The sequence below is a fragment of the Molossus molossus genome, unplaced genomic scaffold (genome assembly GCF_014108415.1).
Source record: "Molossus molossus isolate mMolMol1 unplaced genomic scaffold, mMolMol1.p scaffold_m16_p_23, whole genome shotgun sequence".
Taxonomy (NCBI): domain Eukaryota; kingdom Metazoa; phylum Chordata; class Mammalia; order Chiroptera; family Molossidae; genus Molossus; species Molossus molossus.
Window position 1 is genome coordinate 2896177 of NW_023425359.1, and position 24477 is coordinate 2920653.

Consider the following 24477-nt stretch of genomic DNA (forward strand, 5'->3'; position numbering starts at 1 on the left):
TCTCTTCCTTCCTCTCTCTCCCTCCCACTCTATCTGTACAAAAAATGGAAAAATATCCTCGGGTGAGGATAAAAAAAAAAAAGAGTTACATAAATGTGATGTCGGTTTCAAAATAAAAACCCTTTTGTATGGTAGGACACTACACTTAGAAGTTCAAGATCAGGAAACCACATTGCTACTTGTATAAATTGGAACATTTCCAAATAGTCCATTTTTTTTATATCTCTTTCCAAGTGAGAATCACCAGATTGTAAAGGTGGTTTTTTTGTGTGTGTTTTTAAATACTCACCCAAGGATATATTTTTCATTGTGTTTTTTTTTTTTTTTAATTTAATTATTTTTAATCCTCACTCAAGGATATTTTTCTGTTTATCTTCAGATAGAGTTGGGCGTGGGGAAGAAACATCTATGTAAGAGAGACACATCAATTGGTTGCCTCCTGGATGACCCCGACCAGGGCCAGAGACCGAACCACAACTGAGGTACATGCCCTTGACCGGAATCGAACCCATAACTCGTTGGTCCATGGGCCGATGCTCTAACTGCTGAGCCAAACCAGCCAGGGTATTTTTTCCATTGATATTTATTTTATTTTATTTTATTTATTTATTAATTCTCACCCAAGGATATTTTTTACATTTATCTTCAGACAGAGTGGGAGGGAGAGAGAGAGAGAAAAATCAATGTGAGAGAGACACATCGACTGGTTGCCACCTGCACAACCCCAACTGGGGCTGGGGACAAACTGCATCCAAGGTATGTGCCAGAATTGAACCCAGGACTCTTTGGTCCTCAGGCTGACGCTCTAACTGCCAGGCCAAACCGGCCAGGGCTCCATTGATATTTAGATAGAGTGGGAGGGAGAGAAAGAGAGAGAAACATTGATGTGAGAGACATATCAATTGGTTCCCTCACGCAAGACCCCAGCTGTGATCAGGGGTGGAACCTGCAACCTAGGTAAGTGCCCTTGACCAGGAATCGAACCCTCAACTCTTTGGTCCTTGGGCCCGACACTCTAACTGCTGAGCCAAATTGGCCAGGGCTTAAAGAGGTTTAAAAAAAAAAAAAAAAAAAATTTAGAAGCAACATGGCTAGCCCCTCATTGGCAAAATTAGCCTTAAATGACTCTTAACAGTTCTAACCTGGTAGAAATCATCCGCTGTCTCTTCATGCTATTGCGAATGTCCGTTCGTATCGTCTGGGGAACCGTGACTGTGTTCCACCTGAAGGCAGACAGCTGGGACCCGGGGACCCCCAGGTTGCTTCCATCTTGGTGGTGCTTTGTTACTCCGTGAGCTCTGCCCTTTCTGGTCTGTTCTCTTCCATGCCTATTGCAGTTTCTGGAGAATAAAAGCCAGTCGCAGTGGTTTTAGGAACCATCCCCTTCTGCACGGTGGTGTTCGAGCAGCCTTTGAAAAACAGGCTCTCCTGCAGCCTTCAAAGGAACTTTATTGTAAATTCCCAGTTCCAACTCCATTCAGAGGCAGGGACAGTGGGTGTCGCAGGCCTGGGGTCTTGCTTCAGCGAGCCCTTGTAGTAGGGTGAGCACTTCCACTGGTCTAACAGTCTTATAGAAAAGCACATACAGCATAGATACACAACTTGATTAATTTTTACAAAAGGGAGCCCACCCCTGTAACCAGCCCCAGATTAAGAAACAGAACACTGCCCTGGCAGGTTTTCTCAGTGGTTAGAGCATTGGCCCTCAGACCAAGGAGTCCTGGGTTCGATTCTGGCCAAGGGCACATACCTCAATTGCAGTTATCCTGGGTCCTGGTGGGGGTCGTGTGGGAGGCAACTAGTCGATGTGTCGCTCTCACATCAATGTTTCTCTCTCTCTCTCTCTCTCTCTCCCTCCTTCTCTCCCTCCCTCCCAGTCTATCTAGAGATAAATGGAAAAATATTCTCGGGTGAGGGTTAAAAAAAGAACTAGAACATTAATGGCACCAGAAACTTCACTGGGCTCCTTCCCAGTGGCAGTAACCACTGTTGTCTCTGTGACCATTGTCTGGTTCGCCTGCCCTGCAGCCTGTGTCCTGCTGCACGCGTCCTTCTGTGCCTGCTGCTTTCGCTCAGCACGCTGTCCCAGGCCCAAGCTCGTTGTCACAATAGTTGCTTTTTCCTGTTGTGGTATAGTGTTCCGTTGTATAATAGACTATGGCTTATTTATTGTCCGTGCTCCTGTCGGTAGACATTGTTGGTTTTTACAGTTTGGGGCTGTTACACAGAATGGCTGCCACTTCTGCATTCTGTCCTGAAGCCTCTCGCTGGGTGGTAAGATCCACGAATGGCCGTCTGCACTCGGTATTGCCAGGTAGTTTTCCAAAGCGATTGTATTAACTGATACTTCCCACCAGCAATTAAGAGATTTGCAGTTATTCCACATCACTTTCCATTTTATCCATTTTTGTGTGTATGTAATACTATTTTGATGTGGTTTTCATTTGTATTTCTTTGCTGACCAATGATGTTGAAGGTGTTTTCATATGTCTGTTGACCATCTGGGTATGCTTTTTAAGTCTCTTTTCTTTTAAGTTGGGTATTCTGCCTTTTTTCTTATTGATTTGTATGCATTCTTTTTTTTTATTTTTTTTATTATTATTTTTTTTTTATCCTCACCTGAGGACATTTTTGCATTTTTTGTTCAGGTAGAATGGGAGGGAGAGAGAGGAACAGAGAGAGAGGAGAGAAACATCGATGTGAAGGGACACTTCGAGTGGCTGCCACCCGCACGACCAACCAGGGCCGGGGACAAACTGCAACCGAGGTACGTGCCCTTAGCGGGAACCGAATCCGGGTCTCTCCAGACCGCAGGCCAACGCTCTAACCGCTGAGCCAAACCGGCCAGGGTGATTTGTATGCATTCTTTATTAATATTGTGTACAAGCTCCTTAAAAGAAATATATTTTACAAATAGATTCTTTCAGTATGGCTTGCCTTTGTAGTCTTAGTGGTATTTCTGGATAACAAAAGTTCTTGATTTTAATGAAGTCTGATTTATCAGTCTCCTCCTTCATGGTTAGTGCTTGTGCATCTGTGTAAGGAATCCGTCTACCAGCTGGGGCAGCTTTGCTAGAAGGCCTTCAGGAGCCGGATGTCTCAGGCCCTCCGAGAGCCTCCTCATGGCCTTCTCCAGGCCTCTGAGGACTCCGCGGTGTCCCAGACGCTTCCTCTGCAGATGGCAGCCCAGGACGCCACGACGCAGACCTCTGAGGGGCAGTAGCACCGTGGCTTTTCCAGACCTCAGGGGCCTGCAGTAGCATCATAGACTTAGAACTGTCTCCCCAAGATGCCTGAAATGAGGCTCAAGGCTGTCTGATGGATGGATCCTTGGAGAGGTCAGAGAGGTCAAAGGGTTATACAGACTTGTGGTGGAAATATGCTTGGAGCGTCCCTTTTTAACCTGTGGCTGGGAGAAAATAGAAAATTGAATATTCTCCTGTGTGTGACACAGTGGTTTTGGTATCACAAACTAGATATTACTTTTGTGGAAATCCGGTCCTGTAGCTACACAATTTCTCAAGGGCCCAAATCTGGCAGTTAGCCCTGTTTTTAACTGTCTTAAAACCAATAGCTGTAAAATGTCTTTTTCTTTTTCTTTTCTCTCTCTCTCTTTCTCTCTCTCTCTCTCTCTCTCTCTCTCTCTCTATGTGTGTGTGTGTGGGCGGAATAAGGAAGAATTCAACAGATGTCACATAATTGTTTTAATTGGGAGGAAGTAAAGTACTGCCCTATCCAGTGTGGGTCAGTGGTTATAGCGTGGGCCCGTGGACTGAAGGGGCAAGGGTTTGATTACCAGTCAAGGGCATGTACCTGGGTTGTAGGTTCGATCCCTGGACCCGATTGGGGTGGTGTGGTAGGCAACCAGTTGATGTGTCTCTCTCACATTGGCCTCTCTCTCTCTCCCCTCCTCCCTCTCTCGCTCTTTCTCTCTCTTCCCCTTCCTCCTTCCCTTCCACTCTGTCTAAAAAAATCAATGGAAAAACATCCTCGGGTGAAGATTAACAACAACAACAAAAAAGACTTAAGGTGCTGACTCAGCAGAGAAGCTTAGAGTTTAGGTCTGTGCACAGGATTTCATGGGATGAATTTTATGTGCCGAATTTACTCCTGGTTGCATCCTAATTTTCCATCTTTATTTTCTCTTTCTCTCATTTTCATGCTGCATTTATGCAAAACACTAAATTAATTCTGGGATAGGATATGACCTGAAATGTTTGGAGCATTTGTATTCATTTCAGAGTTTTAAAGTAGATTTTCTAAGGTTCACATTGTCATGCCCATGTTGCAAGTATGGGAGATGACTATTAAATCCTAAGTGTTGATGAGTGACTTAGCAGAGATGGATTTTTTTTTTCTTTTAATTTATCTTTATTGTTGAATGTATTACAGATGTTCCTCATTTTCCCCTTACTGACTCCCTCCTCTCCACTCCCGCCCTCCTCCTGCCTTTCCCCACACTGTTGTCTGTGTCCATTGGTTATGCATATATACATATAAGTTCTTTTGTTTATCTCTTCTCCCCCCTACTCCCCCTTCCCTTTGAGGTTTGTTAGTCTGTCAACCAATTTGTACTTTTAATCCCTTCAACCATTCCCCCAACCTCCCTTCCATCTGGCAACCAACAAAATATTCTCTGTATCTATGAGAATGCTTCTGTTCTGCCTGTTATTTTGTTTGTAGATTCAAATATGTATTCATTGCCATTTTGTTTGTTCATATTTTTTATTATTTTCTTCAAGAAGACCCTTCAACATTTCATATAATAATGGTTTGGTGGTGATGAACTCCTTTAGCTTTTTCTTGTCTGGGAAACTCTTGATATGGCCATCGATTCTAAATGACAGCTTTGCAGGATAGAGTAATCTTGGTTGTAGGTTCTTGCTTTTCATCACTCTGAATATTTCTTGCCACTCCCTTCTGGCCTGCAAAGTTTCTTTTGAGAAATCAGCTGACAGTCTTATGGGAACTCCCTTGTAGGTAACTAACTGCTTTTCTCTTGATGCTTTTAAGATTCTCTCGTCTTGAACCTTTTGCATTTTGATGATGATGTGTCTTGGTGTGGGCCTCTTGGGTTCATCTTCTTAGGGGCTCTCTGTGCTTCCTGGACTTGTATGTTTGTTTCCTTCACCAAGTTAGGGAAGTTTTCTGCCATTATTGTTTCAAATAGGTTTTCATTTTCTTGTTCTCTCTTTTCTTCTGGCACCCCCAAGATGCGAATGTTGGCATGCTTGAAATTGTCCCAGAGGTTCCTTACACTATCCTCATTTTTTTGGATTCTTTTTTCTTTTTGCTGTTCTGATTGGGTGTTTTTCACTTTCTTATATTCCAAAGCGATGGTTTGCTTCTTGGCTTTACCTACTCTACTATTGAATCTGTGTAAATTATTCTTTATATCAGTTAGTGCCTCCTTCATTTCTGACTGGTCCTTTTTTATGCTCTTGAGGCCCTCACTAAGTTCACTGAGCATCCTTATAAGCAGTATTTGGAACTCAGCATCTGTTAGGTTACTTATCTCTATTTAGCTTAGTTCTTTTCCTGGGGTTTTGTTCTGTTCTTTCATTTGAAACCTGTTTCTTTGTCTCCTCATTTTGGCTGCCTCCCTGTGTTTGTTTCTATATATTACTTTTTTTTTTTTTTAAATCCTCACCAGAGGACATTTTTGCATTTATCTTCAGATAGAGCAGGAGGGAGAGAGGGAGAAAGAGAGAGAGAGACATCAATGTGAGAGAGACACATCGAGTGGTTGCCACCCACACGACCCAACCAGGGCCGGGGACAAACTGCAACCAAGGTAGGTGCCCTTACCGGGAACCGAATCTTGGACTCTCTGGTCCACAGGCCAACGCTCTAACTGCTGAGCCAAACTGGCCAGGGCTCTATGTATTACTTAACGAGAGGTATGGGGCTAGCTGAGACCAGATGCTGCTTGTTTGGAGGAACTTAGGAAAACCTGAAGCAGGGTCCAAGACAGGCCAATCCTATGGTTAAGCAACTGGCAACAGCTTGGGTGGACCTGAAAGTTGGGTGGGCAGGGCCTTAGGGAATCACCAGGGTGGGGCAACCAGTGTGAGCCAGGTTGCTGGAGTCCCAGATATGGCAACTGTCTGCTGCCCCAGGGAAGGGCTCACCAAAGGAACAAAGGCCTCTGACAGCATGTTTGTCCTGGAGAAAGCCCCCTCTCCAGCCCTCCCTCCAGTGCCAAACAGCTCAGTTCTTCCCTGTATGTCTCTGGCGCCCCTCGAGCTGCCTCCCCTTCAAGCTTAGAGGGAGAGAGTCCGATAAGTCCGTGCGCGGGTCCTTTATGGAGCTGCCTAGGGCTCCAGCCGCCTCGGCCTCCCTGAGTCTCAGTTCCCGCTGGTTTTTCCAGCCAGAAGTGATGGGGATTCTCTTCCTGGCACTGGAACCCTGAGTGAGGTGCCTGATGTGGGATGGGGACCCCTCAGTCCTCAGGGAGGACCTTCCAGCCGAGGTGTCCTTCTGATTTTTATCCACCACACAGTATGGGACCAGCCCGTCCGCCTCCGCCCCTCCTACCAGTCTCGATGCTGCTGCTGCTTTAATTCCGTAGTTGTAGGACTTCCATTCAGCTCGATTTCAGGCGGTTTTGAATGATGGTTGTTCTGTAGTTTAGTTGTAACTTTGATGTGGTTGTGGGAGGACGCGATACTGCGGTTACCTACCCGCCTTCCTGACCGGAAGTCCAGAGATGGATTTTCGACTCAGCCTCAGCATCGAGCCCGTTGCTCTTGGTATGTAGGACAGGGAGAGAGATCCCAATACTGTGCAGTTTTTCAGTCTTCAGGAAGAAGTCTTTATCCAGCTGGAGAAGCCTACATAAATGGGAGTGTAGAAGGAAGTGGGATTAATGTCTTATTTTCTCAGGGAACCCAAACCACTCTCACTGGCTGAGCAAGCTCAAATTTCGTGCTCGTCTAACTTCGTCAATTTTTACATTGGAAAGCAGCACCTTGCTTTTTATTTATTTATTTATTTAAATAGTGGAACCCATCCATTGCTTCTCAGGGCCCCTGCCCAGAGGCTCATCAGAGAGAGAAGGGCCAGAACTGCACTGAGAACCCTTGGATGCTTAATAAATATTCATTGTGTTGATTTTGAATTTTAAAATTCTACTGATTCTCTTTAGGAGAAATGTCATCCAAGTACACCAGGCTTAAAACATGTTCCCTGGAGGAACTCTATATATGCAGAACACACACTGAGTATGTCCGTGTGTTCAAGGAGCTGACCATTTGAAGAAGAGGAAGCAAGCAGAGTCAGACTTGTGTTCTGTTTTGAAACTGGAAGCAGGTTATGACTTTTCCTACTGTTTGAAAACCTTCCCCTGGTGCAATGCACAGATGTCTTCAAGTCTCTGGTCCCTGAGCTCACAGTGGGCAGGGAGTTCGTTCGGCTGCCCCAGGACCCAGTCTGGCGCCCTGCTGCTCTGCACCCAACCTGCCCGTCACCTGCACTGACCTCTCAGGCCTGAACTTGCACCTTATAGCTCAGTTCTTGTGGCTTATGGCTTTAGTCCTTTGCTTACTGCCTACGCTTAGAAAGGGGTCAGGTAGTAGTCTTGAAGGGATTTATAGAGCCCGCCCTGAGAGAAGCCTATGAAAAACACTCACCTCAGTGCTCCACTCTTTTTTTTTTTTTTTTCCTCACCCGAGGACATTTTTCCATTTTTTGTACAGACAGAGTGGGAGGGAGAGAGAGGAAGAGAGAGAGAGAGAAACATCGATGTGAAGGGACACATCGAGGGCTGCCACCCGCACAACCAACCAGGGCCGGGGACAAACTGCAACCGAAGTACATGCCCTTAGCGGGAACCGAACCCAGGTCTCTCCGGACCGCAGGCGGACGCTCTAACCGCTGAGTCAAACCGGCCAGGGCTCAGTGGTCCACTCTTATCAGAGCATGTCAAACAATTCAGAGAAATGAAAATAAAATTGAGTCTGTCCCTGCCACCTTCATTCCCAATTCTCACCTCCACATAACCAGTGCTGACACTTTGATGTATATCTGGGTTTTTTTAAATATACAGAAATTTATATATAAAGTTGGTTTGTTGAGGGTGCTAGTGTTTAAATAAATAGAATTGTATTAAACATACTGTTCTGCTGCTCTGTTTACTTCTCACATATTAGCATTTTTTAGATGTCTTTCCAAAAAAAAATACCTTTGAGTTGAGGGGAGGAATATGGAAGTATCTGGCTTGGGCATAGCTACTGGTTCCGGGGAGAGGAAGGAGACCAGGGGAGAGGACCGCCTCCTGCTGGCTGCTGTTGCCACCCCTGCAGTGGGATTCGGGGCTGGGTCACGTCTGTGAGGGAGGTGATGCATTTTCAGCTCTCACTTTGCCATGTTATGTATTAAATGAAACAGCAGATATATAGGCTATGCTGTTGCTTAAACATTCGGTAATCGGGGCAGTTTGTTTTGCACTTTAGTTAATTAGGTAATTTTAAGGATTAAAGGGTGTTTTTTCCTCAGTACTAACATTTCCAAGTTTGGCAGTAGGGATTTGGGGCTGAGCCAAAGTTACAAAATATTTCTGTTGTTTTTGCGTCTGTATTATTTGTGTTGAATTTACTTAGGGTATGCGATTCCTTACTGTAAGTACAGGGTGGGGTTGGGCCAGGGCATGGTGTTGTCTCCCAGCGACAGGGACAGAGTCTTGCCTAGTGTCTGGTTCCCCAGGGGCCCTGGCTGGTACCCCAGCTTATCTGGAGGGAGAAACTCAGCTTAGTTCAGACACGCTCTGCTCGTGAATACGAGGTCATGGACTCGTCCTCTGCTGGCAGAGGGCTGAGGACAGACTCTCATTAGTCAGACATCTTTATAGCCTGGACCGACAGATCCATCTCCCTAGTTAGGGTGGGGAGAAAGTCATCCTTGTTTTACAAGGGAAACGTGAATGTTTCTCAGGGAAGCACTGTAGGAGCACAGCTTCTGACGGACTCCAGGAGGTGAGCAGAGCCATCAGCACTGATGGATGTCTTTCTTCTGACCTCTCTTTTCAGAACCCACACGGCTGTTAAAATCGCCCCAAGGTACAGTGCCCCCGTGATCCACGTCCTGGATGCATCCAAAAGCGTGGTGGTGGTGAGTGCGGGGCCTCGCCCTAGTGTGCTGCGGAGAGAGGATGGAGAGCGGAGAGGCAGGGGTGCCCCCAACATCTACTTATCTTTGTCCAATTCTACTTAAACATGTGAAACAATACCCGTACCTTCTGATGGTGTCACTGCCATTGTGTGTGCTGCTGGAAGGGGGTGGCGAGTGTGCCCTGGCTTTCCAAGTCCACTCCCTGCTCTGCCAGCGGGAGTGCTGGTCTGAGTCACAGGAGCGGTGGGATCACGACACCTTTGACCTGGACACCACCCAGGAAGAGATCTCAGCCACTTGGGAATGCGGACATGGACATGCACGTTCTTAACTCCATGCCAGAGCCAAGGAATGTAGAATTCTTTAAATGACCTGTTTCCAGGTCAAAAACATTTAACCTGGAACAGGCCAGGTCAATCTGCTCGATGTTCAGAACCTAGAATTAGATTATTTTCTCGGTGAATGCAGCCAACAACTCACCTCAGCATCTTTCCTGCTTTTCCCCGTCTGCGAATCCTCGAACGCGCTCTCGCAGCAGCTTTATCCTGTTCACTGAGTGACAGGCCGGGCAGCTGGACGGGCTGGGTGACCACGCGTCTAGCCGTCTCGCGTTTGTGTCAGCCACAGGAGCCTGTTCTCACCTGGAAACTCAGGGTGGCACAAACTGCTGCAACCCTTCGTCCTGCCTCCCGCTCCTAGTTCTCATCGCGGGAGCACAGCTCACACATCACTGGTCTAGTGCACGTTTCGAAGGTGAGGGAAGTCACTGAGGGCTGGTGCTGTGACACCACAGCCAGGACGAGGGTGACCACCTTTCCTGAGGGGTTCTTTCAGACCTGTGCCTTTATCTGTACAAAAGTTATACAGCAGTCGCTAAGGTTATTGCAAACTTACAGTGCCAGGCACTATGTTAAGTAGGCTACATGGTTCTTTATTCAATCCTCACAGGTAGATGCCTTCATTGCCCCCATTTCAGAGGATGAGACGGGGACAGAGAGGTTAGTGGCTCTCTTGAGGCCACACATCCACTGGGCAGTAGGTGGTCTTACTCTGTGCTACTTCGAATATGCTCCCATTAGTATTTAATAGTTTTGTAAGTCAGGCAGGAGTTATACAGTTGCAGTTTTTCATTAGCCATTGATGTAGATAACGTGCACATAAACTCTATTTCTAGACTCAACTTTAAAACAAGTCTTTTGTATTTTACATTTTGATTGTGCTTCATAAGGAGCCTATATCACATGCATGGTCAAGTAACCAGTGGGCCTCTGTTTCAGGCTGTAGCATTTCCAAGTGCTAACGAATGACTGAACGTTTCCCACTTGCAGGCCAGCCTGTTGGACCTTTGTAAGTACTGTGGCACCACGGCTCCTGCATTAGGGGAAGGACCTGAGCTGGGAAGGAATCGGTCCCTTGGTTCCATTTTGAGGACAGACTCCTTCACCATCTCGAGGGGCTAGTGGCCTGGGCCCAGCTGAGAGCTGGCAGAGGACACATGGGCATTGGTGCTCTTCACTGCTCGGCCAGCAGTGCTCAGCTCTTCTCACGGACTGCAAGGCAATGGCCACCTTTTGAAATTACTCAACATAAGTCCGATGACGAATCATTTGGGTAATTGCTAGTGACAGTTTTCAGGAGTCACTAGTAAAATCGTTTGCGCTGACTGTTGATTCCGAGTCTCTTGATCAAGTACAGTGAGCGTGGCACAGGCCCTGCTGTGGGTGACTGTCTCGTACGTGAAAGATTCCAAAACGTGGAAACAATGTAAGAGTTGGTATTTAGACCTGAGGATGCCCCTTCCTTTATTTCCTTTGTTTTTTTCTTAATTTTTTTTCCTTACTGATTTTTTTTTTTATCCTCACCCGAGGACATTTTTCCACTTTTTGTTCAGATAGAGTGGGAGGGAGAGAGAGGAAGAGAGAGAGAGAAACATCGACGTGAAAGGGACATATCGAGTGGCTGCCACCCGCATGACCAACCCAGGCCAGGGACAAACTGCAACCAAGGTACATGCCCTTAGTGGGAACCAAACCCGGGTCTCTCTGGACTGCAGTCCGACACTCTGACCACTGAGCCAAACCAGCCAGGGCTTCCATACTGATTTTTAGAGAGAGAGAAACATCGATGAGAGAGAACAACTATTGGCCGCCTCCAGCACGCCCCCCACTGGGGATTTAGCCCACAACCTGGGCATGTGCCCTGACCAGGAATTGAATCAGTGACTATCTTAAAAATAAAAACAAGGTGCCAATATTTAGTTCTAGTTGTTTATCTATCTATCTATCTATCTATCTATCTATCTATCTATCATGGTTGAAAGTATTAGAGATGTCCCCTTTTCAATGGACCTCCTCCTTCCCTCTCGCTCCCCCCTTCTGCTTTCCCCAACCTGATGTCTGTGTCCATTGGTTGTGCATATATGCATGTAAGTTCTTTGGTTTATCTCTTCCCACCCCTCCAACCCCCCATCCCTTAGTTCTTTTTAAATTATAAAAATATTTTCAATGGATTTCCTCTTATTGTGCTGCTATTGCCATTAAAAATGAAAAAAGGAAAAGAGCCCTGGCTGGTGTTTCTCAGTGGTTAGAGTGTTGACCTGAGCACTGAAGGGTCTCGGGTTCGATTTCTGGTCAAGGGCATGTACCTGGGTTGCAGTTTCAATCCCTGGCCCCAGTCAGGGCACATGTGGCACACAACCAATCAATGTCTCTCTCTCCCTCCCTCTCTCTCTCCCTCCCTCTCTTCGCCTCTCTTTAAAAAAAAAAAAAATCAATGGAGCCCTGGCTGGTTTGGCTCAGCGGTTAGAGTGTCAGCCTGTGGACTGGAGAGACCCGGGTTCAGTTCCTGCTGGAGGTATGTGCCTCGGTTGCAGTTTGTCCCCAGCCCTGATTGAGGTCGTGTGGGTGGCAGCCAGTTGATGTGTCTCTCTCATATCAATGTTTCTCTCTCTTCCTCCCGCTCTTTCTGAAGCTAAATGCAAAAATGTCCTTGGATGAGGATTAAAAAAAAAAAAAATCAATGGAGAAAATATCCTTGGTTGAGGATTTACAAAAAAGAGGGGTGGGGAGGTAAAGAAAAAATGGACACTGTCTGAGGTGCTGGCATGAAAACACACGATGAACTGTTTTTGCAGAGGAGGCTCACTCCTGTAGGGTAGCCACGAACTTGTTCTCAGTGCAAATCAGACTAGGCAGGGAGTGGCTTGTCACTGTGCTCTAGGTTCAGGGGCTCTTCAGGGGTGTAGAGGTGCTTACAAACTAGCAGTAGCCTTTGTCTGCCCTGTGTACCTGTGTCATGTATTATCAAGTTCTTTGGATGTTAGGGTTTTGTTTTCTCAGTGTTTAAAATCTGGCAGAATGCATGCATATAGTGGGAGGAGCTCGGGAGCAGACACCTCATTCTTACTGTCATTTAGCTCTGCTGGGATGAGGACTCCATTTGAGGGGGGTTCATGTAAGGAAGGCAAATACTCAATGGTGTGAATACCATTTTGGAGCCTATTTTTAGGCTTGCCACCAAGGCCTTTTTTAGTTATGTTTCTTAATAAAGCCATTTGGTTTTATTCTAACTCATATGTGATTGGATTGTTATTAGAGACACTTAGAAAGTTCACATAGAATTCTAGACATTTAAAGCTGGGAGTCATGAAGCTACACAGACCATCTCCCAGGACCAAACTGGAATTACAACTAAAATAAAGTCAAATTGTTGAGAAAAAGCGAAAGAAAAGCAGCTGGAGAGGACCCATATAATCAGGGACAGGAAAAAAAGACACTGAATTGAGGCTGGTAGGTCTGCAGTGGCATGAGAGGGCAGGCTGGGAGCCCATGTACAGCAGCTGTTTTAGCTGGGAGCAGCTCCCTCAGGGTTAAAATCCCAAGCCGGGTCCAGAGCGCAGAGGGCCAGAACAGAGTACTAAATTAGCTATAGCCATTCACCTTGGGCTCCGGCAGAGGGAGGGTGGACTGGACTGGAACAGTCTGGAGACACAGGATTTGGAGGGTGCTCAGAGGTTTTGCTGAGTCACAGCCACACAGGATGGTGGCCATCTTGCTCGGGGAGCCCCTAACCGGAGCTCTGGGGAGAAGCAGCAGCCCCTCCCTCAGAGATTTAACCCTACCCAGCTGGGCCAGAGAAATGGAAATTGAGGCTCATTAACAACCAGCATCTGCCCCACCCTCTGGAAATCCTCTTAACGCTGAACTCCTGAGGGAGTTTTTCATTCAGTTGAGGGCTACAACCCAAGGCTCATCAAGCAACTGAGACTAATAGCCTCCAGGGAAAAAGCTGAAAGATAACTGAACCTTTCCTGGGCTTGCAAATCTAACCAGGAAAGTAAGACTTGACAGTGGTGTTTAACGTGGGGCCTCCTTCACTCATCCAAACCCAGTAGATGGAGCCACAAACAGCAGAACACCAATACCCACAAGGAAAATTTGGCAGGCTCCAAAACTCCCTGAGATAGCCAAAATGGTGAAACAAAGAAACAAATCCCAAATGAAAGAACAAGAGAACTCTACTGAAGATGAGATAAATGAAATGCAGTTCAGTAAGTTAACAGAGGTAGAGTTCAGAGCCATGGTCTTAAGGAAGCTCAACAGCATGAGTAAGGATCTCAATACCATGAGTAAAGATATAGATACATTGAAAACCAACCAAGTGGAAATGAAGAATGACAGAGCAGAAATAAAGAACACATGGGAAGGAATAACCAGTAGAATAGAGGAAGCTAGGGACCGGATCAGTGAATTAGAAGACAGGGTAGAAAAAAATCAACCAATCAGAAAACCAAAAGGAAAAAACAATTAAATAACAGGAAGATAGCTTAGGGGAACTATGGGACAATCAGAAACGTAACAACATTCATATCATAGGAGTTCCAGAAGAAGAAGAAAATGAGCAAGGGTTAGAGAATATATTTGAAGAAATAGTAACATAAAACTCCCCTAACTTGGTGAAGGAAGAAGGCATTCAAGTTTAAGAAGCACAGAGCCCAAGGAAGAAGAACCCAAATAGGCCCACATCAGGACACATAATAATTAAAATGCCAAAAATTAAAGACAAAGAGAGAATCCTAAAGGCAGCAAGAGATAAGCAACAGGTTACCTACAAAGGAACCCCCATAAGGCTCTCAGCTGACTTCTCAACAGAAACATTATAGTCCAGAAGGGAATGGCATGAAGTAATCAAGGTTATGAAAAACAAGGATCTGAATCCAAGACTACTCTATCCAGCAAGGCTATCTTTCAAAATAGAAGGTGAAATAAAGAGCTTCCCAGACCAAAAAAAAAAAAAAAAAAAAGGGTAAGGGAATATATTAGCACCAAACCAGCACTGCCAGAATGTTAAAAGGACTGCTGTAACTAGTAGAAGAAATAGGAAGAAAAATATAACCAAACTAAACAAAAATGGCAATAAATAAGTACATATCAATAATCACCTCTAATGTAAATGGATTGAACACTCAGATCAAAAGACAGAGTAGCTGATTGGATAAGAAAGCATGACCCATAGCCCTGGCCGGTTTGGCTCAGCAGTTGGAGCATCGGCCTGCAGACCAGAGAGTCCTGGGTTCGGTTCCCGCCAGGGGCATGTAACAAAAAAAGAGAAAGAAAGCAAGCATGACCCATATATATGTTGTTTACAAGAGACCACCTCACAACAAAAGATTGACATACGTTGAAAGTGAAGGGATGGAAAGAAATCTTCCAAGCAAACGGAGAGGGAAAAACAGCTGGGATAGCAATACTCATATCTGATAAAAGAGATTTCAAAATGAAGGCCATAACTAGAGACAAAGAAGGCCACTACATGATATTGAAAGGATCTATCCAACAGGAAGATATAACCTTGGTAAACATATATGCACCCAATGTAGGAGCACCAAAATAAAAAATCTTCTGGAGGACTTCAAAGGAGAAATCGATAGCAATACAATCATAGCTGGGGACTTCAACACCTCGCTGACATCACTGGATAGATTCTATAGACAAAACTTTAACAAGGAAACAGAGACTCTAAATGAAGCACTACATCAAATGGATTTAATAGATATCTACAGAGAATTACACCTCAAAACTTCAGAATTCACATTCTTCTCAAGTGCACATGGGACATTCTCAAAGATAGACCACATGTTAGGACACAAATGAAGTCTCTACAAGTTCGAGAAGACTGAAATCGTATCAGGCATTTTCTCAGATCACAATGGCATGAAACTATAAATCAATTGCAACAAAAACACGCAAAGACATTTGAACACATGGAGGCTAAATAGCATGTTATTAAACAATGAATGGGTTACCGAGGAGATCAAGGAAGAAATTAAAAACTTCCTGGAAACCAATGAAAATGAACACACAACTACACAAAATCTATGGGATGCAGCAAAAGCAGTTCTGAGAGGGAAGGTCATAGCACTACAGGCCTACCTCAAGAAACAAGAAAAATTTCTAATTGACTAACTTCACAACTTAAAGAACCAGAAAGCAAACAATAAGAAAACCCCAGACCAAGTAGAAGGAAAGAAATAGTAAAGATCAGAGCAAAGATTAATGTCTAAATGACATAGAGACCTAAAAAACAAGTCAAAGGATCAATGAAACAAAGAGCTGGTTCTTCGAAAAGTAAACAAGATTGATGGACCCTTAGCTAGACTACCAAGAAACAAAGAGAGAGAACCCAAATACACAAAATCAGAAATGAAAGAGCAGTAACAACTGACACCACAGAAATACAAAGGATCATTAACAATTACTATGAACAATTATACGGCAACAAATTGGATAATCTAAGTGAAATGGACAAATTTCTAGAAACACATAGTCTCCCAAAACTGAACTGGAGAGAAAACTTGAACAGACCAATAACAACTGAGGAAATTGAAGATGTAATCATGACCCTCCCAGCAAACAAAAGCCCAGGCCCCGACAGCTTCACGGGGGAGTTTTACTGAACATTCAAAGAAGAACTAACACCCATTCTCCTCAAACTACTCCAAAAAATTCAAGAGGAGGGAAGACTTCCAAACTCGTTTTATGAGGCCAGCATAATTCTAATTCCAAAACCAGAAAAAGACACTACAAAGAAAGAAAACTACAAGCCAATATCACGGATGAACATAGATGCCAAAATCCTGAACAAAATATTAGCAAATCGGATCCAGCAGTACATTAAAAAAAAAATTATTTACCATGACCAGGTGGGATTCATCCCAGGGATGCAAGACTGGTACATATTCAGAAATCAATAAATGTGATACACCACATAAACAAAATGAAGGATAAAAACCATATGATCGCCCTGGCCAGTTTGGTTCAGTGGTTAGAGCGTCGGCCTGCAGACCAGAGAGTGCGGGGTTCAGTTTCCACTAAGGGCACATACCTATCTCAGTTGCAGTTTGTCCCCACCCCTGTTGTGGTCGTGCGGGTGGCAACCATTTGATGTGTCTCTTTCAGTTGATGTCCCCCCCCCCCCCACCCGCTCTGTCTGACGATAAATGCAAAAATGCCCTCTGGAGGATAAAAAAAAAATTAAAAACAAAAACATATGATCTTATCAGTAGACACTGAAAAAGCATTAAAAAAAAAACACTAAGTGTTTTTTCTGATAAAAACACTTAGCAATGTGGGAAAAGGGGGATCATATCTCCATATAATAAAGGCCATATATGAAAACCCTGCAGCCAATATCATATTCAATGGGCAGAAACTGAAAGCATTTCTTTTAAGAACAGGAACAAGACAGGGATGTCCACTTTTACCAATCAACTTACACCATACACAAGAATAAACTCAAAATGGATAAAAGACTTAAATGTGACTCATGAATCCATAAAAATCCTAGAAGAAAATGTAGGCAACAAAATTTCGGACATCATATGCAGCAGAATTTTCACTGATACATCACCTAAGGCAACAGAAACAAAGGAAAAAGTGAACACATGGGACTACATCAAACTAAAAAGCTTCTGCACAGCAAAGGAAACAACCATCAAAATGGAAAGGGAACCAGTGGTATATCAGATAAGGGGTTAATTTCCAAAATATATAGAGTGCTCATACAACTCAACAAACGGAAGACAAAGAGCAAGAGCCCAATTAAAAAATGGGCAGAGGACCTAAATAGACACCTCTCTAAAGAGGACATACAGATGGCCAAGAGACATATGAAGAAATGCTCAACGTCACTAATCATCAGAGAGATGCAAATTAAAACAACAATGAGGTATCACCTACACCTGTCAGAATGGCTGCCATCAACAAATCATCAAACAAGTGTTGGCGAGGGTGTGGGGGAAAGGGGACTCTAGTACACTGCTGGTGGGAATGCAGACTGGTGCAGCCACTATGGAAAACAATATGGTGTTACCTCAAAAAATTAAAAATTGAACTTCCATTTGACCCAGTGATCCCACTTCTGGGAATATACCCTAAGAAGCCTGAAACACCAATCTGAAAGAATATATATACCCCTACATTCATAGCAGGACTATTTACAATCACTAAGATCTGGAGACAGCCCAAGTGTCCATCAATAGATGAGTGGATAAAAAAGCTGTGGTATATTTACACAATGGAATACTGTAAGAAAGAAAGATCTCTTATCCTTTGAGACAACATGGAGGGACCTCGAGAGCATCATGCTAAGTGAAATAAGCCAGTCAGAGAACAACAAATACCACATGATCTCACTTATTTTTGGAATATAATGAACATGGTGGGCTGATGAACAAAATAGACCCAGAGACATAGAAATAGGGTTCAGACTGACAAACCTCAGAGTAGAGGGCCGGGGGCGGGGGGGGTTGAAGAGATGAACCAAATAACTTATATGCAATGTATGCATAACCAATGGACATAGACAGCAATGCTGGGCGGGGCGGGGAGATGGAGAGGAGGGTGTCTAGGGGAGAAAAGGAGAAAGGAGAAATATCTGTAACAAAAATAAATAAATAAAAATTGGAAAGGAAAAAAGTGGTAGTGACTTTAGCCATTATCCAATCTCACTTCCTCATTTCGGATGATGCTATTGAAGTTCCCTGCCTTATTTAAAAAAATTTTTTTTTTCTTTATTGCTTTGAGAGCAGAAAGAAGAGGGTGAGAGGGAGGGGAGAGAGAACATCAATCAGCCGCCTCTTACATGCCCCGACTGCAGATTGGGCCCATAACCTGGGCATGTGCCCTGACCAGGAATCAGACTGCCGACCTCTTGGTGTATGGGTCAATGCTCAACCCCTGAGCCACACCAGCCGGGCTCCCTGCCTTTTTGTGTGTTAGGAAATTCTGCTGGAGGGTCCAGAGATGGGGCAGTGCTGTGGTTTTTGAACTGATATACTCAGTAGTAGTTATTTCTTCTTTGTAGATTTACTTTAAGCTTTGATAGTAGCTCTTCTACCAACTTGATAATCACCATCATGAAAAGTATTCAGCTGATCCCACTTCTACAATTTACTGAGTAGCCTCACATTTCTCAGATGATCGGTTTCCTTCCTTTCTTTAGCAGAAACTCACAGTTGACTGTGAAGATCAGCCTAATTCCTCCAGCAAACGTTTAGGAGGGTGCACCTTGCCACGTGCCTGGCACTAAGCTAGAAACAGGGATGCAATTCCCAGTAAGGGAAGTGGAAACATAGACAGATACCAAGCCTGTGATAAGGGCTGTGATGGAGGGGTGAACAGAGGATCTTTGAAACACTGAAGAGGGCTGCCCAATCAGTGTGTTGTGAGTCCTCAAAATCACCCTCAGTTTCCAGAACTTGTTAGGGCTCAGAACTCAAAACGCTGTTATACTCACAGTCCTGGTTCATTACCATGAAAGGATACAGATTAAACTTAGCAAAGGCAAAAGATGCACAGAGGAGAATCTGGGAAAGACTGAGCATGAGCTCCCAGGGGTCCCCTCCCCGTGGGGTCCTGTGGACAGTGTTTAACTCTGCCACTGGTGGTGTGCAACAGCAGGTATGGGGCACTGCCAACCAAGGAGGTTCACCTGAGCCATGGCCCCGGCTTTTACTGGGATCTGTCACCTGGCATCTCTTCCAGAGGTCAGACTACAGCATGAGCCAGGTTCCCCCTACCTCACATCGTATGCATGAACCATCTGGTGTGGGTCAAGCCTCTGTGTAGACAGACACTCTGTATCAAGCAGGATGTTCCAAGGACCAGGTTTTTCGGTGATTATTCTTTTTTTGGAGTGGGCAAGATCAAAACCTCCCAGGACTGCTGAATTAACCCGTCATTGTACAGTCAGGCAGGAAATAGCAAAGTGGGTGAAGGGAGAGGAAATGGTGTTAACATGGGAAAGCTTCCTGAAGGCGTCACCAGAACCAGCCGGTGTTGCACATTTTAACTGCTGTTCTGTGGCTGTGACTGACTCTGATCTTGTGTTTTCAGTGTTCTCAGCTATTAGATGAGACTCTGAAGGACGAGTACTTCGAGGAGATCACAGAAGAGTATGAAGATATTAGACAGGACCACTATGAGTCTCTCAGGGTAAGTGACAAAACCAGGTTGCAGCTTGTTTGGGTGATAAAATGATCCTACAGTTTTTAATGTGACTTCACTGGTTTAAGGAGGTTAAAGTTTAGGAACATTTTAGGGAAGTCCTGTTTTCTAGTTCAAATCAGAGTTCTTCCATGTCTGAGTTTCCAGTAATTTTTGGTTATATTAACATTAATTTTCTGTATTCCTCCAAACATGTATTGGGTAGTATGCAGTAGGTGTTAGGTGCTGTGCTAGAGACCTGAGTTCTGGGAATGAACAGAACCTGAGCTCAGAGCAGTAGAGAACTGGGAACTGAAGCAGTGTGCTGGGGTAACTCCACAGACCTTGCTCTGGAGGAACTGGTAGGAAAGGGAGACGAGACAGGCCCATTCCAGCCTCTCTCTGCCTGCCCAGCACTGGCCCCTCTTGGTGAGCCTCAGGCACCCGTGCAGAGGAGACGTTACTGGGCTGTTCATTCCTGGTGATATTCCTGCTGGATTTGTGTGGGGGTGCATTTTGGGGGTTGGCTTGGCAGGAAGAATTGAGATAACAAGCAGCATGAAGACAACAGGTATTGGCTAGCCCCAGACACCGGTCAGCTTCTCCTTGGGTTTGCCTGCAGTTGTTTGTTCTTCGTTCTGCCTTCGGGTCCTCGGGGCTGTGGATGGCAGACCAGTGAACCCCGTGTCAGGTGTTCCAAATGTACTGTCGGAGACACGGCAGGTCAGCCTCGTATGGACGCATCAGTGTTTAGTAGATTTACTTCACTGCTGATGTGAAGCCATATTGGATGGAAAAGGAAGAGCATTTAGGATATGAATTTTCGTTAATAAAAGAATTTTCTTGTAAAACTTGTGCACTGGCTTTCTTGGACATACTTTATAGTAGCAGCTGAAAACCTTAGAGTCTCTGACTAAATAACTTCTTTTTTTTCATAGGAGAGAAGATACTTAACCTTGAGTCAAGCTAGAAAAAACAGTTTCCATATTGACTGGCTATCCGAGCCTCCCCCAGGTCCGTTGGGCTGTTGCGTGGAGGAGAGCTATAGGTGGCAACGGGGCTGACGGTGTTTGCATGTACTGCTACAGAGCGACAGGCAGCTAGACAGTCGTGTCCTGTAGTGATGACGAGTGACAGTGATGATTGGACATGAGAGTAAACAGGTGCCATTATGGGGACCAAACGCTGTTCTGAGTGTGCCTGCCGCAGCCCGAGGCCTGGACACAGCTCTGTAGTCAGTGTGCTGTTCCCCTCCCCCTTCACTTGAGGACACTGGATTGGGTCGTAACTTCCAGGTAGTAGGATTCAGCCTCTGATCTGTCTTCTAAACCCAGACCTTCCTCTGCTGTGTTGGAGTGAAGCAGGTTCTGGAGACCTGCCTGGGAGGCTGTCCCTGAGCTGGCCTGGTCCCAGGCAGGCAGGCGCAGATGTGGGGCGTCTGAAATGGAAATGCTCGCACACTGAATGGCCTTTAAATGCTTCAGCGCAGCAGCATCTTGTTCACTGCCTCGCACTCTCTCTCTAGATGCTTCTCTCACTGATTTGATGTCCTTCCTGTGTATTCCTAGCCACCTTCCGAACTGGTGTCCCGAGGAAATAGACTGTGTGAGGTGCTTGGACAGGCTCAGAGGGGCATGAGGCACAGGTGCAAAACTGAGACAGGTGAACGGGGTTATTTAATTAAATCCGTATTTTCAAGGTAACATCTCAAATCAGCTTTCATTGCCCATGAGATCCGTGTTCCAAGCATGCTCAGCAGAGCCGTAGGCCTGAACCGGCAGTGCTGGTGTAGGTGTGGTGTAGGTGAAGAAATGGTGAGGTCGGAAGCCTGGTTCTGGTCCCGCTTAGTTCCTGGCTCTGCGTCATCACATGACCTTGAGCAGCTTGCTGCCCCATTTGACCGTTTCTGAGGTGTATAAAAGGAAACATGAGGATAAAATAATGTGTGAAACTTCTGAAAACCATAAATCACCGCATGTTTCAAATGGCGCTTTTGTCTTCACCTTTCACTTTGAAATTAGAGAAGCATCACAAGAGGAAGTTCACTTTAACCAGGTCAGATGTCTAAACACATCTCCGTGGAAACAGGCCTCCTCAGGCCCACGGCTTCAGGCAGCAGGGGACATACTTCGAGAGGCTGTTTTACCCCAGCAGGGCCTGTGCCCGAGAGAGTGAGGGCCCTCAGACCCGTCACAGGCAGCACGGGTGGTCACAGGATGTGAGCAGAGGGAAGGGAGGGCTGTCTCAAGTCCCTTGCAGGAAACTCGACCAGGTCTAGCTCTGGAAGACAGGCCCCCTCAAGAGCAGACTCCTGCAGTGGCTGCTGCCAGGCGGTTCCCCAGCCTTGCAGGCAGGAGGAAGCCATCGGGCTATCTGCAGTCTCCTTCCCGCTCCCGACAAATCACACAGTAGCGAGTTTGCGAAACAGGCTCATCCTAGGCCTGGCCAGTTGGACTCAGCAGTCAGAGCATTGGTCTGAGGACCAAAGGGTCAGAGTTCGATTCCTGGTCAAGGGTACGTACCCGGGTTGCAGTTTGATCCCGGGCCCCCTTTGAGGTCATGCAGGAGGCAACCAATCAATATGTCTCTCTCACATGGACGTTTCTCTCTCCGTCCCTCCCATTCTCTAGAACTCAATGGAAAAATATTCTTGGGTAAGGAAAACAAAAAGAAAAAGAAAAGGGTAGATTTCCAACCAAAATTAAAAAGCCACCGATGGCCCTGGCCGGTTTGGCTCAGCGGCTAGAGCGCTGGCCTGAGGACCAGTGGGTCGTAGGTTCAGTGCTGTTCAAGGGCACGTACCTCAGTTGCGGTTCGTCCCTGGCCCTAGTCGGTGTCGTGCGGGAGGCAGCCAGTTGATGTGTCTCTCTCACATCGATATCTCTCTCCCTTTCTCTTCCTCTCTCTCCCTCCCACTCTATCTGAGATAAATAGAAAAATATCTTCAGGTGAGAATTAGAAAAGAAGCTGCTGATGTTTTCCTATCCTTGCCCTCATGTACTGTCTAATGAAAGGACTCGCTTGAGACTTCTGTTGCCCCAGAGCACCTGAGACGGGGGGAGAGCACACGTCCTCTGATCCCTGCTCACAGCAGGAAACAGGACAGGAGCTCAGGGCAGTGGCCGTAGAGTCTTCACTTTGGACCTGGCCAGACCCCACCGCAAGCTTGAGATTGGGGGGCAGTGTTGCTGCTCTTGGTGTCCAGGAAGGCCCAGGGCCACCGTCTCTCTGATGTCATCGCCATTACTTCATGGGTTATGCATTTCAGACTCATGAGGCATAAAGAACAGTCTCTTGGCATGTTTGTGTATACCCACTAGCCAGTTAAGAAATAACCTCCTGCCCATTTCAAATAAATAAGACAGACCCTGTAGTGGGGGGCCCCATGTGTTCCTGCCTCCCTCCCCTGCACGGCCCTGGATCTGATGCCTCGCTGCCATGCATGTCCTTACACTGGACTGTGTGCGATGTAGTGTGGGTGATGTAGATTGTTGTTTCGTGTCTTTAAACTTCGCATGTGTGTCTTTCTGCAGTGGTCTTTATTTTAGCATTGTCCTCATTTGTACATGTGAAGATGAACCCAAGTCTCTTTCTTGGGTGTGGTGGGGGTGGAAGGGTCGAGGGAAGTTTCCAAGGGCGAAATAGTCGGCTACGTGGGAGAATGGCGTTCTTTAAGGCTCCCTGCAGAGTGACCCCTTCTCCGTGGTCATTAAAGTCCCCCTCTTTGTAAAACAGCCGCCGCTGGCGCTAGAGAGGCCGGGAGCGAGCAGCAGGAGAGCCTTTGGTGGGCGGGCCGCACGCGGCGTTGACATTGGTGCTTCTCTCCCGCAGTGAAGCCCACCTTTCTTGGGACTCGGGTCTTCGAAGACTACGACCTGCAGAAGCTGGTGGACTACATCGACTGGAAGCCTTTCTTCGACGTGTGGCAGCTCCGGGGCAAGTACCCGAACAGAGGCTTTCCCAGGATCTTCAGCGACAAGGCTGTCGGTGAGTCAGGCCTCTTCCTTCTCGATGGAGACGGACGGGCTGGGCTGCAGACTGAGAACAGAGGGTGAGCAGGGTTTGGGTTATGTGGATACAGTGTATCATCTCAGAACATAGGGTATTGTTTACCTGCTGCCTCTTTAATGGTTCTTAGTTATCAGCTAACTTGACAGTTTGTTTATCCATTCTGTAATAAATGATTGTTAACATCAGTTCCATGCTGGGCTCTTCTGGGCTCTGGGGATACAAAAGAGAAGGTGGGATAACCCCCGCCCCTAGTCCTGGCTGGCTGGTATGGCCACAGTGAAGGGGAGACCAGGCTTCTGTTGACACAGGAAAACGAAACAGACCTCAGTCTTGGGGTGACAACAGGGGAGGCTTCCTGGAGGAGGTGGTGTTTGAACTGATTTTGAAGATTAAGTGGGAAGTACTGAGGCTGGGACTGGGGACATGAGGTGGCTTTGAAGAGAAGGACATCCCAGGCAGAGGAGATGGTGTGAGAAGGCACAGGTGTGTGCTGACCTGGGACTACAAGTTGTCCCTGGTGCTTGGAGCCTTGGTGGGGGAGGGGCATTTGGGAAGATGAGCTGGAGACGTGGGTGAGTCCAACCCCACCCCCAAAACCTACCCTTAGAGACAAGGGATCATTAAGCCATTAAGAGGAGTCGGGAACAGGCAGAGCAGAGCAGGACGGAGAGGCCTGGCAGAAGTGTGAGACTCAGAAACTGGCCCAGGTTCACCTCCCAGAGGGTCCCGGTGTGACGCACTGTGACTCAGCAGCTCTCGGGCCAGCCAGAGCTACAGCAGGCAGAGGGGAGGGTCTCGTCCTGAACTGCTCCGGGGTGATGCAGAAGCAGTAGAATGGCCAGGGGACAGCTGGAAAGGCCATGCCCTTGACAAA

The 24477-nt window shown here is 46.1% G+C and overlaps 1 protein-coding gene across 1 annotated transcript in view; it reads left to right on the forward strand.

Moving 5' to 3' along the window:
* The window catches only part of MTR (5-methyltetrahydrofolate-homocysteine methyltransferase), a 120583-nt gene that overhangs the window by 90998 nt on the left and 5108 nt on the right, over window positions 1–24477 (forward strand). Inside the window, exons 25-28 of the mRNA XM_036277447.1 lie at window positions 9027–9108; window positions 19503–19601; window positions 20531–20606; window positions 23424–23579. Coding sequence (XP_036133340.1) covers window positions 9027–9108; window positions 19503–19601; window positions 20531–20606; window positions 23424–23579 — 413 coding nt within the window. The remainder of the gene's footprint in view (window positions 1–9026; window positions 9109–19502; window positions 19602–20530; window positions 20607–23423; window positions 23580–24477) is intronic.